Source organism: Micromesistius poutassou (genome assembly GCF_964030765.1).
Source record: "Micromesistius poutassou genome assembly, chromosome: 14".
In the NCBI taxonomy this organism is placed as follows: Eukaryota; Metazoa; Chordata; class Actinopteri; order Gadiformes; family Gadidae; genus Micromesistius; species Micromesistius poutassou.
This window is the reverse complement of record NC_140284.1, coordinates 4842932-4862392: the sequence shown is the minus strand read 5'-3', so window position 1 is coordinate 4862392 and position 19461 is coordinate 4842932. Positions and strand designations below refer to the sequence as shown.

At 40.8% G+C, this 19461-nt stretch overlaps 2 protein-coding genes across 2 annotated transcripts; both read left to right on the top strand.

Annotated features, from left to right (window-relative positions):
- Positions 1 to 7500: 7500 nt before the first annotated feature.
- Positions 7501 to 10664, top strand: LOC311358711 (uncharacterized protein; the record flags this gene model as incomplete). The annotated part of the gene is made up of 5 exons (XM_084478839.1): positions 7501 to 7555; positions 8327 to 8437; positions 8789 to 8992; positions 9312 to 9485; positions 10149 to 10664. The coding sequence occupies 5 exons, from the start codon at positions 7501 to 7503 to the stop codon at positions 10484 to 10486; spliced, it is 882 nt and encodes a 293-aa protein (XP_084334965.1). The 3' UTR covers positions 10487 to 10664.
- Positions 10665 to 13410: 2746 nt separating this feature from the next.
- LOC311358075 (gamma-crystallin M1-like) lies at positions 13411 to 14046 on the top strand (the record flags this gene model as incomplete). Its single annotated transcript, XM_084478066.1, has 2 exons — positions 13411 to 13665; positions 13771 to 14046. Exons 1-2 carry the CDS (start codon positions 13462 to 13464, stop codon positions 14044 to 14046), a joined length of 480 nt encoding a protein of 159 aa, XP_084334192.1. The 5' UTR covers positions 13411 to 13461.
- Positions 14047 to 19461: the final 5415 nt, after the last annotated feature.

Below are 19461 nucleotides of genomic sequence, written 5' to 3'. Positions count from 1 at the left end.
TTGTTTCCATATCAATAAAATATGATCTAACTTAAATTTGCTGGATTTCTTGCTTTCTTGTCATTATAGCTTGATATCACCGGACCTGACTATCCAAAAATAATACATCATATTCTGGAGATAGCCATTATGACTAATCAGCTGATTGTAATTGGAGGGAATGTGTATCTTAAAGGATATGGTGTACAAAAGTAATTGCAATACAACACATATTGTGGTATTTACATTACCTATGTGAAAGTTACTATGGTAATATGGTGAATAAATATAAATATGGTAATTTGACCATCTATAAAGGTAACAAATATGGCGATATTGAGGAAGACATAAAAACTCAACCAAACCCCAACAGTGAATAACAATATGCATTGCATACAATTTACATATCCTATGAATAATGCATTATTTAGCAGGACTTTACAAATGTGTAACTATCTTTTGATTGCATACCTGAACCAAACCAACAGCATGTTCTGGAGTGTATAATTGTTTTAAAATAAAAGTTAAATGATATGAACTCTATGATTTTTTTAATTAAAAAAAACACTAACTTTCTTGAACCTATCAACACTCATTGTTCACTCACTAATTACCCCCCCCCCCCCCCCGTTATAAATTCTGTTGAAATCAGTGCAAGAGTTTCACTAAAATGATGGCTTTAAACTATTACAGCTCGATATCAGGAGTCTGCCACCTAAGCTTGACTATCTTAAAGCACTGATAAATGAGGCTCCCCCTGATTTGTTGGTAATTTCAGAATGCTGGCTCTCGGGAGAATCCCAGACACAGATATAACCATTGACGGTTATAATGTTTTTAGAATGGATAGAAAAGCAAAAGGCGGTGGAGTTGTAATTTATGTTAAAGATAATTCAGCAATGTGTATAATTACAGATTCCTCCGTGCCCAAACACTTTGAGTTCATTGCACTGGACGTCTGCTTGGGGGGGGTGATATATCCATATCCATAACACAGTGGTTGGAATTTATCGTCCACCCTCTGCACCTATTACAGCCTTTGAAGAAATAGGCCAATTATTGTCATCCTATGTTTTGTGACATTTTTTAATTGTAATATTCCCTAGCGATACATTTTTACTGTAATACTCTCACATAGCCATATCCAGTAGCACCAAGCATAGTTTAGAGGTAATTTCCCCTCCTAATCGCCTGAGGGCAGCACTGAACACAATTGATAAAGTTATAAAACATTTACACTAGGGGCAGCAACGGACACACACAGGAAGTGAGAAAACCCAAAGAAGAACACCTGGGATACATAAACTCAGACTCCGCCTTTGGAAGAGAGAATCTCTCAGCGGCGTATCTTCCTGCATGCTAAGCTCTGAGACGCTCCGCGCGTGTTATTTACGATCCCTCTCCTTTTGTTTCATAGACGATAGACAATAGACCAATAACCTTAACCAAATAAAGTGAGTTAAAAGCGATCCTGTCTCGGCGGCCTTTCCTGGACCAAAATCCACAACAGTTTCCTCTGAATTGATTGCCCTGGGTGACCTAAAATTAGACTGGCTATCTGTTGGCTCCACCAGGTTAAAGGAGTTATGTTTGGAACTGGACTTGAGTCAGCTCATTCAACATCCCACAAGACCAAATTCAAAATATATATCTAAATCCACTTTAATTTACCTCTTGCTGACCAACAGCCAGGGTCCAAAACTAACACTCGCCACTCGCCAATTACGAGTAGATTTTGTCTCTGGCTGGTAAATTTTTAAGACCACTCGCCACTCTGGCGAGTTATTATTTTTTTTACCGGCGAAAATTTAATTTTTCGTTACTGGAGGAGAACGACGCTGGTATCTGCTAGTTTCCTGACAGAGTAATGTGTCTTTTCAGCAGAGACGATCTTTTGGCACGTAAGCGCGTGATGCCACCATTCAGCGTACCCATTGGTGTTGTTTGGCGCGCCCAGTAGAACTGCTAGTTTCCTGACAGAGTAACGTGTCTTTCCAGCAGAGTTATCGGCAGAGACGATCTTGGTCACGTAAGTGCGTCATGCCGTCATTACGGTCGTACGCATTTCAGTAGTAGAAGAAGACGAAGAAGAAAGCAAGGATGTGGAGATGCTGGCCGGGTATAGTGGAGCCTCCCGCAAAAAAAGCAAAAAGAAAAGTAAAAGAGCATGCCGATTCCGAGGCAGACACTCCGAAGACCCGCGGCCACGACCAAGAGACGGAGGATATGCTGCCGCTGCTGTTGTTCCTGCTCCCGCTCCCGCTCAGTCTCAGCCGCCTAAACCTGCTAACGTTAGCCGGCATTTCCTCGAGAGATGGCGGGTCGCAAGGCCATGGCTAGTGCATTCAGCCCAAGAAAAAAAAATGTTTTGTCATGTCTGCAGTGCTCACGCAAAGGGAAAGCGGAGGGGAAATGCGTTTGTGGTTGGCTGCACCACCATGAAGCTAGAAACAATCGTATTCCACGAAAATTCTCAGTCCCACAAAGACTGCCTGATTGCTGAGGAAAAAGTGTCAGAGCCTCTTCAACAGGCACCCTGTGTTATCTCTCTGGTTAAATTACCGGAGGCAACTAAGGAGAAGATGGCAATACTGTTCCGCACCTCCCATGCGATTGCCAAGAATGCTCGGCCGTTTTCAGATTTTAAATGGATGTGCAAGTAAGTTGATCTAACCTCGTGTTAATGTTTTGTGTTTTTGTTACCCACCAAATATTATATTATATGTTAACTACATGTAACGGCTTACAGCTTAATCAATAACTAAGCTAAATAAGCGCCACTCTCTGACACACACACACACACACACACACACACATATATATGGTGATACAGCATAGGTGTTCCTTCCTGATTTCCTAGCTGTTTGTTATTTGCATTTTATCCACTTAGTCATAATTGCATTATTGATTATTCTTTTTGTATGTTATTTGTGTAAATATTTTGTTAAAGCACAGACAGTCATTCCTGCAATATTATCAAAATATCTGTATTTGGTCAAAACTATTCTTAATTGATTTATCTGTATTGCCCGGCAGCCACTTTTACATGAATTAAAAAAAAAGAACTTTCACTTAAGTCATGTCTTTGAATACTTTGTCCACCACTGGTCAGATATTCATGTTTATATAGGGCTGTTGCAGTCTGGTTGAGCTAAAATCAGAAACAGTGATTCATATTTTAACATACATTGCTACTAGTATTAGTGCATATACTATTAAAATATTGATTGAGAATCGCATATTAGACCCAAATGACATGTTAAATAATACTGATAGCAATTCACAACACTTAAAAGCAATTTTTATTTGGTTGGCTGGTAAAATATCTGCCTGGCTGGTTAAAAGTTAGTTTTGGACCCTGCCAACAGCCCACTCAAATACCCTCATAGTGGGGTCTTTGCTCAAGGCATTAGTGACCACTGTCCCACAGCCTGAATTAAAGTGGTCGAAGGTACTAAATCAAAGGGTCACCAGGAAGCACATTTTTTAACATTTCAATGAGCAGGGCTTTTTTCAGGATTTATTTTCTGACTTGGAGAGTGTCTGCTTTATCCCAGACCCTGAGTTAGCTTTAATAGTTTGTCTCATATTTTTAACTCCATTTCTGAAAAGCATGCCACATACAAAGATTTTTGAATGAAAACTCCCTCCTGTCCCTAGTTCTCAGCAAATCTCACTGAAGCCCTTTGGTCCAGAGACACAGCCTGGTCAAAGGCTAGACGCACCGGTGACCCAGCAGACTGGTTACACTTCAGGAAGCTGCAGAATAAATATATCAGCATGATAAGAAACGCTAAATCTAATTATTACCTGTCTTCACTTGCTAACACTCAAGAAAAGGGTGCTAGTTTTTGGAAAATTGCAAACACATTAAAATCCAGGTGCGCTTCCACTCTCCTGCCGCAGATTAATAGTGAAAACAATATCATTTTAGATAAGGCAGTAGGGATGGGCATTTTAAGAAATTTCATTGATCGATTGATAAAATGAATGATCAATTATTGATTTAATCGTTATTTTTCTATAGGCTGTATAAAAAAAATCCTGTGGCGCTCTTAAACGTTTGGAAACAGTTCAAAATGACAATCTGTATTCCAATTCCAATAAGAACTTATCGTCCAACAATGATCATGAAAGGCAGTAAAAGTGGACATGAAACTGTTTAACTGTTTTGAAAAAAGAAACAAAATAAAGGGTGACTTATAGACAATATGCGGCCAGCACTCGGAAAAGCCTGAGGCTCTGAACAAACGATGAGCCACACAGTTAAAAACAGTTTCATGAGCTATCTATAAGAAATACCTTAATCAGAAAACATATATGATGCTGAACTTTTTGCTAAAATGTAAACAGTTTTGCCAAAATGTAACGACTCCAAAAGGCACCAAGCCGAGAAAGAAAGGCGGAGCCAGAGAGAAAACAAATTAAAAGAAAAAAAGAAAGAGAGATTTGCATACGGTGGTGACTGTCCCCATAACAAAGAAGCCTACAGTAACTCCAGCCTATTGATTTTTGTTTTGGAATATTAGCTTTTTGTAGGTTAACATCCTCGGGGGTCAGACGCAAACTTAGCCTTGTGACTGTCGGCCCAGCTGCTGAAAACACCCGCTCTGAATGGACCCAACACAACCTCCTTTTGATCGATAGAAACATCACGTGAACGACAAAATTCTTAAAGATCAATGATCGATCACCGATTAATCATACCCATCCCTATAATGCAGAAATGTGTGATGCTTTAAACAGCACTTCATAGCCTTTGGCTAGATTTTTGACAGGCTCGCAGCCAATTTAGCTCCTTCTGGTCATGCTGATGACGTGGTACCAGAAAATCCCTGTAACTCACTATTGTTTGCTAATAGATTTTAATTTAGACCCGTAAATTATTTTGAAGATTTAATTCACTCAATCAATTATCCACAAAGTAATAAAAAGGGTGGGGATGATCTTGATCCATATTTCCTGCGCTTCAGTGCCCAAATAATTGCCTCAGCCCTTACTCATATATTTAACCGATCACTTACTTCTGGATTACTGCCTGGTGTCTGGAAAACTTTCCAGGTTCTACCCTTACTTAAAACCGGGGATCCGGGTGATCTAAACAATTACCGCCCAATTTTGAAATTGCGTTGTTAAGCCAAACTTCTTGAATCCTTAGTGAACTCTCAAATACGGGCCTTCCTGGATGTAAACAATATCCTCCTACCCCAGTCAGGGTTCAGACCAGGACACAGTACTATAACAGCCACAACACTATATGATATGATAAACAATATCCTGAACAACCTTGACAATCGTCAGCACTGTGCTGCTCTTTTTATTCACCTTTCCAAGGCTTCTGATACTGTGGACCACAAAATTGGGTAACCCTTCCTTTTACAGTACGGTAATAACCAGCTAATTACCTGGTAATAAGATGTATTTACTAGGTAATAACCAGGTAATTAAATGCAATTACCAAGTACTTACCAGGTAATTACTAAGTACTTACCAGGTTATTACCAGGTAATTACGCAGTATTTACAGATATTTTCCCTGACTACTACCAGGCATTTACCCAATAATTACCTGGTAGATACGCAGTAATTGTATATTGTAGATTTTAAACCCAGTAGTTAAAAATATTTACCTGATATTTATCTGGTAAATACCAACAAGTTACCTGGTATTTACCCAATAATTACCAGGTAGATATCCTGCAATTGCATATTGTAGACTATAAACCCACTGAATGTGTCTATATGTGACTTTGTTAGGGTGATAATAACTTAGATATTTACCTGGTAATTACCAGGTATTTACTAAAAATGATCACATATTTACCTGGTAACTACCACTTATTTACGTGGTAGTTAACCTGATAAATATCAACTAGTTACCTAGTATTTACTAGAAATATACTGAAAACTACCAGGTATTTATCCAGGAATTATAGATGATGTATTACCAGTCAACCTGTGTAGAGACAGTGAGGGTATAACTTGCAACTATTTACCAAGTAATTACTTTCTAATTACCCAGTAGTTACAATTCACATTATCAGGTAAAACCTTGTGAATTACCCTGTAAGGAAGGTGGAACTGTACTGTAAAAGGAAGCGTGGTTTGTTTCAATGATATTACCATGTACTTTCCTGGTAACTGTAGGTTATAATCCTCTGCCCCCCATCAGGCTGTGTAGTTTTGAACATGGTACCTGGCAAAAACTCCCATATCTACCTGATAATTATCAGGTAAATATCAGGGTGATATCAGAGTTTTACAGAGTAGTTACCCTGTAAGAAAGGTGGAACTGTACTGTAAAAGGAAGCGTGGTTTGTTTCAATGATATTACCATGTACTTTCCTGGTAATTGTAATCCTACTACCCATCAGGGTGTGTAGTTTTGAACCTGGTATCTGGCAGTAACTCCCATATCTCCCTGATAATTATCAGGTAAATATCAGAGTTTTACAGAGTAGTTACCCTGTAAGGAAGGTGGAATTGTACTGTAAAAGGAAGCGTGGTTTGTTTCAATGATATTACCATGTACTTTCCTGGTAACTGTAGATTATAATCCTGTGTAGTTTTGAACATGGTACCTGGCAAAAACTCCCATATCTCCCTGATAATTACCAGGTAAATATCGGAATTATATCATAGTTTTACAGAGTAGTTACCCTGTAAGGAAGGTGGAATTGTACTGTAAAAGGAAGCGTGGTTTGTTTCAATGATATTACCATGTACTTTCCTTTACATAAAGATACAATGCATTTTGTTACACTCCTTCACACAACCTGTGACAAAAAAGAGTTTAATTTTAATCTTAATCTGCAAAATTTGACAAGAGTAACTTCAATACATAAAGTACAACACAGTGGTGTAGCTTTCAAGTGTATTTCAAAACAAGTAGGACATGTTATAAACAAGTGCAAAAAGTTCAAAGTGCAGTTGCATCTTGTATGAAATGTAACACCAAAAAAAGTGTCAGGGTCAGAAGAGGTAGAAATAATCGTAACAAAATAAAACATTGCTGATCCAACGTGCAAACTGACAATGCCTACTACTACTATGCCTAAATAAAATGAGTAAGGCTGACAACATCCTAGTGGAAATTATTGAACAATATCAAACAGGGGCAAGGAGAAAAGAAACCAAAGTCCAACTACCCACTAAAAGGTTTTTCGATACAACAAATGTGGTTGAATCCTCACCAGATGAAACAAAAAACAGTGCAGTAATACATTAAAGGGACATTGTGTAACTTCTTCTGTTATCTATTCATGAAAATCGATTATTTGGTTCTTCAGTCTGTTTACGTCCTTGCGCTGTCCTCTCAAGTAATCTTCTTATCAAAGTCATATTACGTACGGTTTGCAGAGTAGTGAGTCTCAAACTGCACAGACTCGCATTTCCGAGGGTCTCTTCGCGGGCATTCAACGAAGCACACGTAATGACGCAATGACGCATGATACGTCGCACACGGAAACGTGAGGGGACAAGCAACTTGGATGCAAGCGAAGATAATTCAATATACGTTTTGATGCAAATTGCAGTTGGACCACCACCCACGGATCTTCTGCAATACCTCCACCTTGGTAAGAAAGACATGCGACCCCCTTTTTCTCCATTTACTTGAACTTTTTGGATAAATTGTACTTCTTAGAGTCTTGATTAACTTTGTGAGGAAGAGAGAGAGAGAGAGAGAGACAGAGAGAGATAGAGAGAGAGAGAGTTTACGCGCGCTCTGCACCGCGTGTAGCAAAGACTATAGTAGACAGACACAAAGTGGAGGAGAGGGCCGATGGTTTGTTGGTTGAAGGTGAGAAAAACAGACTCCAAAAAAAAAATCCTAAAAATAAGTACAGTATTTACAATACATACCTATCTGAAAAATGTTTGTGCCAGTGACCCCTATACAAGATCTGTGTTGTTAAAATGTTTAGAAAATATTCCAATTTGGGTTAGTGTTTAAAATATTTTTTGTTGCTATATTAACTAGCCTAATTATTAACTAATTTTGCTAGGGACTTCCCAGACTGGAACCCCCTCAAGGACACCTGGAGGTCTCTGGACCCCACTTTGAGAACTACCATGATAAAAACACTATTATTTATGTATATTATTACATTCTAGAGATACATTAAGCCTAGGACTTGTCAGAGAGACTTTTTTAATCATAGCTGAGAATTTTCTATTCATACAGAAGAGAGATTAAATACACACATGCGTTGTGAACTTGTAGATTGACTGTTTTCACTACTACTTAAAAGTGGAGGTTTTTTGATGAAATTCTCTTGACCATGTTTACAAATGTCTTTTTACTTTCTGAAAAATGTATCTTAATATATTTCCTTTACCCCTTATAGTCATGCCGAACACACGTAAAACCAAAAGAAAGCAGCACACTGCACCAGAGGAGAACCCTGCAATGTCGATCCAGTCTGACAATGACCAGGTGATTCAGTCTGACAATGATGGTAAGATAAACCATTTTAAGTTTTCCCCATAACCAGTCGTAACCATAAACGAATGGCTTTTTATTCAATCTTTGTTGTACATACAGTGGTCTTGCATGGCGCCAGGCTGTTAGGAACTCTATTCTTAAAGACGAGCTAAACTCTATTCTTAAAGACGAGCTAAACAACCTAAATTATTTTTATCTTAATTTTAGTTCACATACCTGGGTATTCAGGGACCTACAAAGCTTAGAAGTGTAAATGAAATAGAACAGCTTATGACTGAACACAAATTTGGGAGTGAACACGGTGAAATAATAAGATTATCTTAACATGATAAGTATTTAATACATCTTTTTGCACTATTTTTAGTTGAAGAGATTCAACAAAATGCACCAACAAAGGCACCAACCATGGCAAAGTTAAAGGGTGACTTTCAAAAATTAAAAGGGGAGAACCATCTACTGAAGGAAGAAATCCGTCTCTTGAAAGAGGAGAACCAATTCCTGAAAGAGCAGCGTGACTTCAACCGAGAGAAGGCTCTCCACACAGAGGTCGGCCACACAACTTCAAAAGGTATCTATACTGTTCCTCCCGAAACCAACATGGAAGGCTGTAAATACAATCTACAGTTACAGTTCAAACATAAATGTTGCCATTTGATGCACTACACCAGATTATAGCTTTAAGCTAATTTGCATCTGTAGTCCCTTGGCAGGTCACATTAAAAATACAACACAATAACAGGACAGATAAAACAGTATACAGGGATAATCAAAACACTATAGCCACAACAACATAGCTACACACGTCTGTGTGCAACCCCCCCCCCCCACCCCCCCACGCAATTTTAATTTCATTTTACTTCTAACATTTTATTTTTTCTAAATTTAAGGGCAACGCAGAATGAGGAATGGGGATTCCTCTGACTCTTCTGACTCAGATGACTCTTATAAGGATCGGAAGAGGAAGAAGAAGAAGAAACACAAAAAACATGGGTCTTCAGACTCCTCTGATGACGACTGGAAGAAGAGCAAATCCAAAAAACCCTCATCCTTTGGAAAGAGAGGTAACCCATCATCTGGAAAAAGATGGCTCACATTTCTATTGCTTCTGGACTACACTGTTGTTTACATTACACTTCAGCAATATTATGAACCATTTATTTCTTAATTAATTTTTTTAAATGCCCCCAAGAGTTGGTAAATGCACCCCATTTTATACATTGAAGGCAAAAGTTTAATTTGTTTTATTTATTTTTATTACATTACATTGAAGCTAGATGACCTGGTATGCTAATGGATTTTTGCATAGAGCTTTCAGACTCCTGTCACATGGACCTATCAAGGTCTACCGAAGATGTTCATGTTAGTGGAAGCATCTTTTATTGTGACACTGCAGTCACATTTAAATCATAATTTCAGTGTAGCATGCTCATGTATTGATTTTTTTTGAAGTGGCATAATGCTAAGGTAACACTCTCCCCTCCACCCAAACACAATCTTATATAGGCTATATTTACCAGAGTCAAGGCTGGCCCTATTACCAAACAGCTATGTAGAGAGTATCCACAGCTGTATCAATTTAACCATGGAGTGAAGAAGAGTAGTGCACTGCAGACACAAGATGACTGGTTTAACCCCTGATCTTCATGTCATGTCAGGATTATAAATATATTTGGAATTATTACACAGTGTTAATCTATATTTTGTTTTGATGATCTGTTTTGTAGTTCTGAGCCCAGAGGACGTTGTCCACCGCTACAAAGCGGTCCTGAAAGTCTTCAGGCGAAACCGCAGCATGACCAACACCTGTGAACAACTCGGAGTGGACAGGAATACCATTGCAGGGACTGCGGTCATTGCAGATGTCATCATAGCCACAGAGGGCGAAGACTTTGGGGAGCTGCCCCTCTTCAAAGAGAAACAGACTTTAGCAAACTACGCAAAATTATGCAAGGCATTTGTAGATGCCAACAAACCCCTGCAGGAAAAAATCGAAAAAATGAGGAAGGCCACAGAGCTGCTCCCTATCAAATACAAAATTCCAAAGTGGGGTCAAGCTCTATAGTGCAGTAGTTTGATATTGTTCAATAATTTCCACAAGGATGTTGTCAGCCTTACTCATTTTATTTAGGCATAGTAGTAGTAGGCATTGTCAGTTTGCACGTTGGATCAGCAATGTTTTATTTTGTTACGATTATTTCTACCTCTTCTGACCCTGACACTTTTTTTGGTGTTACATTTCATACAAGATGCAACTGCACTTTGAACTTTTTGCACTTGTTTATAACATGTCCTACTTGTTTTGAAATACACTTGAAAGCTACGCCACTGTGTTGTACTTTATGTATTGAAGTTACTCTTGTCAAATTTTGCAGATTAAGATTAAAATTAAACTCTTTTTTTGTCACAGGTTGTGTGAAGGAGTGTAACAAAATGCATTGTATCTTTATGTAAAGGAAAGTACATGGTAATATCATTGAAACAAACCACGCTTCCTTTTACAGTACAATTCCACCTTCCTTACAGGGTAACTACTCTGTAAAACTATGATATAATTCCGATATTTACCTGGTAATTATCAGGGAGATATGGGAGTTTTTGCCAGGTACCATGTTCAAAACTACACAGGATTATAATCTACAGTTACCAGGAAAGTACATGGTAATATCATTGAAACAAACCACGCTTCCTTTTACAGTACAATTCCACCTTCCTTACAGGGTAACTACTCTGTAAAACTCTGATATTTACCTGATAATTATCAGGGAGATATGGGAGTTACTGCCAGATACCAGGTTCAAAACTACACACCCTGATGGGTAGTAGGATTACAATTACCAGGAAAGTACATGGTAATATCATTGAAACAAACCACGCTTCCTTTTACAGTACAGTTCCACCTTTCTTACAGGGTAACTACTCTGTAAAACTCTGATATCACCCTGATATTTACCTGATAATTATCAGGTAGATATGGGAGTTTTTGCCAGGTACCATGTTCAAAACTACACAGCCTGATGGGGGGGCAGAGGATTATAACCTACAGTTACCAGGAAAGTACATGGTAATATCATTGAAACAAACCACGCTTCCTTTTACAGTACAGTTCCACCTTCCTTACAGGGTAATTCACAAGGTTTTACCTGATAATGTGAATTGTAACTACTGGGTAATTAGAAAGTAATTACTTGGTAAATAGTTGCAAGTTATACCCTCACTGTCTCTACACAGGTTGACTGGTAATACATCATCTATAATTCCTGGATAAATACCTGGTAGTTTTCAGTATATTTCTAGTAAATACTAGGTAACTAGTTGATATTTACCAGGTAAATATCAGGTTAACTACCACGTAAATAAGTGGTAGTTACCAGGTAAATATGTGATCATTTTTAGTAAATACCTGGTAATTACCAGGTAAATATCTAAGTTATTATCACCCTAACAAAGTCACATATAGACACATTCAGTGGGTTTATAGTCTACAATATGCAATTGCAGGATATCTACCTGGTAATTATTGGGTAAATACCAGGTAACTTGTTGGTATTTACCAGATAAATATCAGGTAAATATTTTTAACTACTGGGTTTAAAATCTACAATATACAATTACTGCGTATCTACCAGGTAATTATTGGGTAAATGCCTGGTAGTAGTCAGGGAAAATATCTGTAAATACTGCGTAATTACCTGGTAATAACCTGGTAAGTACTTAGTAATTACCTGGTAAGTACTTGGTAATTGCATTTAATTACCTGGTTATTACCTAGTAAATACATCTTATTACCAGGTAATTAGCTGGTTATTACCGTACTGTAAAAGGAAGGGTTACCCAAAATTGTATTAACCAAACTGTCCTCTGCTGGCCTAGATAATGCATCAGTGACCTGGTTCTCTAACTATCTGTCCAGAATAAAACAGTTGGTTGTTACAGATTGTGTCAGGTCCAGCTCGCTTAAACCGGGTAAAGGTGTACCTCAGGAGTCTGTCTTGGGTCCCCTTTTATTCACACTATACATTAATAATATTTTTCACCCCTGAACATTGTGATTCCCACTGCCTTTAATGAATTTCAGCGGCTTCTTGTAAGCCATAAGCTTGTCTTGAACCCAGACAAAACTAATAAGTGGATGTTGTTTTCTAGGTCGCCTACCCTTGACCGCGCTAAAAACATACGTACAGTACACTCCAAGGTGAGCAAATTCAAATGGTTAATTCTTATAAATATCTCGGCATCTGGCTTGACTCAAACATTTCAGGCCCATGTGGAACACCTAACAATTTCCGGAGAAAATGTGGATTTCATTACAGAAACAAGTTGTGTATTTCAATCTTGAACAGGAAGACATTAGTTTGATCATTAATGTGTTTTTTATTGTTATATTTATTATTATTATGTATTATACATGCATCCTTCATCTTCAACTTTAAAACCACCTGATGCGGTTTATCACAGCACTGTGCGTTTTATCACCATTGATAGGTTTCTTACCCATATTGCTGTTAGATGTATGGCATATAGACATATTTTTGAGAATTTGACAGAGAAAGATTGAAGATGATTTAAAATTTAGTTAATATTTGAATCCTCTTTAAGTTTTTCAGTGAAGCATCCATCTATAACTTAAATTAGGACAACCCTGTTAAGAGCATGTGGAAGCTTCTCAATGGGCTTCTACAGTATATTGAGTCAGGGTCATGAGTCAGTAGTTTGAACAATAGGGGCCGTCATGCAGTCTTTGGGTCTGTTCAGCTATAAATGTAGGGGCTTGACACAGGTAGAGCATCAGTTCACCAACCGATCTCTGAGAGACCACCAACACCGCAATCATGATGGGCAAGGTAAAGATATAACATAAATCATTGATTTGAATATATATAATAACATTAAATATATTGTACATTAAATATTGCAGCCAACTTATTAGCAATAAGTAATAGCACAATGTTCTGTAATCATAAACCATGGTTGACAAATTCTTTGTTTCAGATCACTTTCTACGAGGAGAAGAACTTCCAGGGTCGCTCCTATGAGTGCATGAGCGACTGCATGGACATGTCCTCCTACATGAGCAGGTGCCAGTCCTGCAGGGTGGAGAGCGGCTGCTTCATGCTCTATGAGAGGAACAACTACATGGGCCAGCAGTTCTTCATGAGGAGGGGAGAGTACAACGACATGCACCGCATGCAGAGCATGGGAATGATGTTTGACAACATCAGGTCCTGCAGAATGATCCCCTTCGTAAGAGAAATCACAGTTCAACTTTTACTCTGAACTAGTTCAGCTGTTACATTCACTGTGTTGATGACTCTGCTGACACTGTTTCTCTGAACCTCTGCATTACAGCACAGAGGCCAGTTCAGGATGAAGATCTATGAGAGGGAGAACTTCGGTGGTCAGTTCCATGAGATGATGGACGACTGTGACAACATCCAGGATCATTACCGCATGTCCGACTGCCAGTCCTGCCACGTGATGGACGGCCACTGGCTGATGTACGAGCAGGCCCACTACAAGGGCAGGATGATGTACATGAGGCCCGGAGAGTACAGGAGCTTCAGGGATATGGGCATGAGCGGCCAGAGGTTCATGAGCATGAGGCGTATCACTGACATGTGTTAGTTTCCTCATCAATAAAACATGATCTAACTTCAATTTGCTGGATTTCTTGCTTTCTTGTCATTATAGCTTGATATCACCTGACCTGACTATCCAAAAATAATACATCATATTCTGGAGATAGCCATTATGACTAAAATCTGGTGATCGTAATTTGAGGGAAAATAGTATCTTAAAGGATATGGGGTACAAAAGTAATTGCAATACAACACATATTGTGGTATTTACATTATGTGAAAGTTACTATGGTAATATGGTGAATAAATATGGTAATTCGACCATCTGTAAGGTAACAAGTATGGCGATATTGAGGAAGACATCAAAACTCAACCAAACCCCAACATTGAATATCAATTAACAATATGCATTGCATACAATTTACATATCTTTTAAATAATGCATTATTTAGCAGGACTTTACAAATGTGTAACTATCTTCTGATTGCATGCCTGATCCAAACCAACAGCATGTTCTGGAATGTATAATTGTTTTAAAAGAAAAGTTAAATGATATGAACTCCATATGATTCTTTTTAATTAACAAAAACACTAACATTCTTGAACCTATCAACACTCATTGTTCACTCACTAATTATCCCCCCCTGTTATACATTCTGTTGAAATCAGTGCAAGAGTTTCACTCAAATGATGACCTAGAGCTGCGGATAGCAACCAACAACTTTGACTGCTGTGCGTTGATCCTGACTGAAACCTGGCTCCATCCTGCTATCCCCGATAACGCAGTGCAGCTAGCAGGCCGCACCATTCACCGTCACGACAGGAACGGTGACTCTGGTAAAAACAGGAGGCGGCGGACTCTGCATCTACATCAACAATGACTGGTGTCCACAAAGCCATGCAACTCACAAATACTGTTCCCCTCATCTCGAGGCATTAACTGTCATCTGCCGCCCCTTCTACTTACCTAGGGAGTTAACTGTTGTTACCATCACGGCTGTGTACATACCCCCAGACGCTAACGTGAATATAGCCCTCAGGTTATCTTCATGGGTGCATAAGTAAAAGTTCACCCAATATGTGAAATGTGCCACCAGAAAGAACAACACTCTTGACCATGTTTGCAACATAAAGCATGTATACAGATCCAAGCCACACCCTCACATTGGCCAGTCTGACCACCTGTCACTGCACCTTATACCAGCCTATACCCCCCACATCAGGAAAAGCAATCCCTCCAGTAGGAAGATCAACATCTTGCCTGAGGTCGCCCTCTCCCAGCTCCAAGACTGCTTCTCAACCACGGACTGGAGTCTTTTTTAAAGCCGGGATCTTGAGGAATATACTGAGACTGTCCTATCTTACATCTCATTCTGTGTTGAAAATGCCACCATCACCATCATAGACATCAACGGTTCAGGGTATTCCCCAACCAAAAACCCTGGATGACAAGTGCAGTGCAGCACCTTGTCAGGGACCGCAACTCAGCATTCAGGACATGAGACAGGGCACTCTACAGCTTAGCCAGAGCTAACCTGAAGAAGGGCATTAGAGTTGCTAAGGTAGCATACAAAAAGAAAATCGAGGGATACATCACAGATAGAAACCCACGTCAAGTGTGGCATGGATTACAAAATATCACCAATTACAAGGGCTACAACATCACACCTCCCTCCGCTGATGCTACAATGGCAGAGGAATTAAACAGCTTCTTTGCCCGGTTTGAGGTGAATGGACAACTAGCACCCCCACCAGCCTTCACTATCACTCCAGGAGCATCAGGTGAGGAAGGTACTGAGGGAAGTGAACCCGAGGAAAGCTGCTGGACCCGACGGAGTATCAGGCAAAGTACTCAAGACCTGTGCAGACCAACTCTCATGGATTCTCACTAAGATCTTCAACATCTCCCTGTCCCTAGCCATAGCCCCACCCCCATCTGCCGGCGATTGGAATTCGCCCTGCACATGGGGATGGAAAGGAACATGTTTAATCCTCCTGTTTCCTATCCCAATCCGTTTCGCACCAATCACCAAGCTGGCTTTTATTACCTGGCGGGCTATTGGCTGGTTAAACACGATGACGACAGAGAAGCGTCGCAAGCAGCCGAAGCAGAGCAACCGCTACCCGTTGATGCAGCTGTCGCTGCTGTTTTAAATGTTTTCAGGGGCAAGTTTTCTTTGAATTGAATACCCGATTGAATACAGAAAGAAGAGTCGCCTCGGGGCACCACGGCGGCCGGAGCTGAGCTCCCGGGCGCGGTGCAAGGCAGCCGGTCCCAGCGGTCGCGGTCTCCCGGCGGCCATGGCCCGGCCGAGCTCGCGGACTCCGGCGGTGCACTCCCGCGTGCACGGCGATTGAATACAGAAAGAAAAGCCGCCTTGGGGCACTGCGGCTGTTGTATTGTATTCAATCCCCGTGCCTGCGGGAGTGCACCGCCGGAGTTCGGGAGCTCGGCCGGTGCACAGTGACCGCGGGGACCAGCCACCACGCACCGAGGGGCAAGTTTTCTTTGAAAGCTGAGCAGAAACTTGCCCTGGAGCAATTCCTCCAAAGAAAGGATGTATTTGCTTTACTGCCGACTGGTTTTGGTAAAAGTTTAATCTACCAGCTAGCCCTGCTGGTGGCCAATTGCTTGCAGCCATTTGAACTACGCCCGCCTCTTGTGCAGGAGAAAATGATGGCACCCTTACCAGACCAACGTGCAATCTACGATTGGACTTGGTCTGGCAATAGCCAGGCTAGCCATCATCCCATCCTGCTGGAAATCCGCCACTATCATCCCAGTTCCAAAAACATCTGCCTGCAAAAGCCTGAACGACTTTAAGCCCATTGCACTCACATCTGTGGCAATGAAGTGCCTGGAAAGGCTGGTTGCCCAGCACATCAAGGCCCTCCTCCTCCCTCCATCATTTGACTCCCACCAGTTTGCCTACAGGGCTAACCGCTCCACTGAGGATTCCATTGCCATCACCCTCCACTCAACGCTGAGCCACCTCAACTGCCCTGGTAACTATGTAAGACTGCTCTTCATAGATTTTAGCTCAGCCTTCAACACAATAATCCTGGACATTCTGATTTAAAAAACCCTGGACCTACACCTCCCTCCCTCCACCTGTGCTTGGATTAAAGACTTCCTCTCCAATAGACCACAACAAGTGAGACCCGGCCACCACCTTTCCCCCCCACTCACACTCAGCACTGGCTCCCCCCAAGGCTGTGTGTTGAGCCCACTCCTGTATACACTTTCCACATCGGACTGCTCTCACTCCCACCCCTCCAACCACATCATAAAATTTGCCGACGACACCACTGTGGTCAGTCTCATTTCAGGCGGCGATGAGTCTGAGTACAGAGCCGAGGTCCAGAAACTCTCAACTTGGTGCTCATCCAACAAGCTACTTCTCAACACAACAAAAACAAAGAAGATCATCTTAGAATTCAGACGCAACCACACTGCACATGCCCCACTCCACCTGAATGGTGACTGCGTGGAAAGGGTGTCATCATTCAAATTCCTAGGGGTACACATCTCCGAAGATCTCACCTGGTCCATCAATGCCAAAGCAATAACTAAGAAGGCCCAGCAGCAACTACACTTCCTGAGAATTCTCAGGAAAAAAACATCTCGAACAGAAGCTGCTGGTGTCCTTCTACCGGTCAATCATAGAAAGCATACTCACCTTTTGCATTACAGTTTGGTATGCGGGTTGCTCAGCGGCAGAAAGAAAGGCTCTGGAGAGGGTCACAGGCACAGCCCAAAAGATCATAGGCTGCCCTCTGCCCTCCCTGGAAGAGCTCGCTGACTCACGCTGCCTCAAGCGCAGCGCAGCGCAGAAGTTTTTTTTACTTCTGCGCTGTAAAGCACTTTGGCCGACCGTGACAGGTCTTTTAAACGTGCTATACAAATAAAGGTGAACTTGAACTTGAACTTGAACTCAACAGGACCAGATCCATTTTCAAGGACTCTGCCCAGCACCTGTTCAACCTGCTTCCCTCCGGCAGACTTTTCAGGTCAATAAATGCACGTACCGCCAGACTAACCAACAGTTTCTTCCCCTGGGCCATACGTTCACTAAACCAAAAAAAGAATCCTCTGCAAACTATGGCCACCCCCCCCAATCTTCCCCTCCCTTGCCATGATCAACCACAAACACCTCTGGACAATATTGCATTCTGTGCACCTATGCACTAGGCACTTTTCTTTCTTGCTATTAGGCTGCTGCTAGTTTTAATCATGTGTGCTGGAGGGTGTTCTGTCTGGGAGGGTTGGAGGGTATTTCGGTGTGTAAATGTTGTGCTGCTTTTGGGGCTGGGTGTGTGTGTGTGTGTGTGTGTGTGTGTGTGTGTGTGTGTGTGTGTGTGTGTGTGTGTGTGTGAAAAAGAGTGTCACAAATTGCCAGACAAATTTTAAGGACCCAGGTGCACAACAAGATTCGATTTTCAAAACGGCTTTACTTACTCAAAAAGACACACTACAAGGACTAGGAACAGGGAGCAACATGACAAATACAATGACAGAGCAGTGAACTGAACATAGGGAAGGACTTCAATACACAGGACTAAACAAGACACAGGTTGGCAGGGAACAAGGTACAACGAGAGGCAGGCTAACATTGGACAAGACAACAATCAAACTCAAACTCATAACTAGACTCAGGTGGGCAGGAAACAAGGTAATGACGAGGATACTAGACAAGACTCAGGTGAGGGGCAGAGAGAAAGAATCACAAGACAAACCAAACTGAAGCACATGGCCGGGACAACAAAGAACAGGAAGTGAATCACATGACAAACAGAGGGAGTGAATCACATGACACAAACCAGGAAATAAACAAGGGGCTAGGACAAGACAGACAGGAGACACAGGAAGTAACAGGGAAAACTACAAACTTAAAGCCCAACAGTAAACAGAACACAAGAGGCTAAACACAGAAGATACTAAAGAGAAACAAACTAAAAGTCCAAGACAAAACACAAAAATCCAGAACCATGACAGAGTGTGGAGCATGTAGGGTATGTTTTCCTGTATGTTTACTTATTCATTTATTTATTAACTATTTATTGCTCTTTTAAAAAAAAAAAAGCACTGACCAAGAGTGGCAACTGGAATTGTGTTGTGTTGATACTCTGTATTTTATGCAATGACTGAATAATAATAATAAATCTACTATTCTATTCTGATGGCTTTAAACTGTTACAGCTCGATATCAGGAGTCTGCCACCTAAGCTTGACTATCTTTAAGGAATAAAACAGGAAAGGAATAAATCGGTTGTTACAGATTGTGTCAGGTCCAGCTCGCATACATCTGGAAAAGGTGTACCTCAGGAGTCTTGGGTCCCCTTTTATTCACACTATACATTAATATTTTTCACCCCTCTCAACATTGTGATTCCCATTACTATGCGGATTAAACTATTTTGTGCAGTTTGGGCCCCATTCCTGCATTGGCCGCTACAAGCC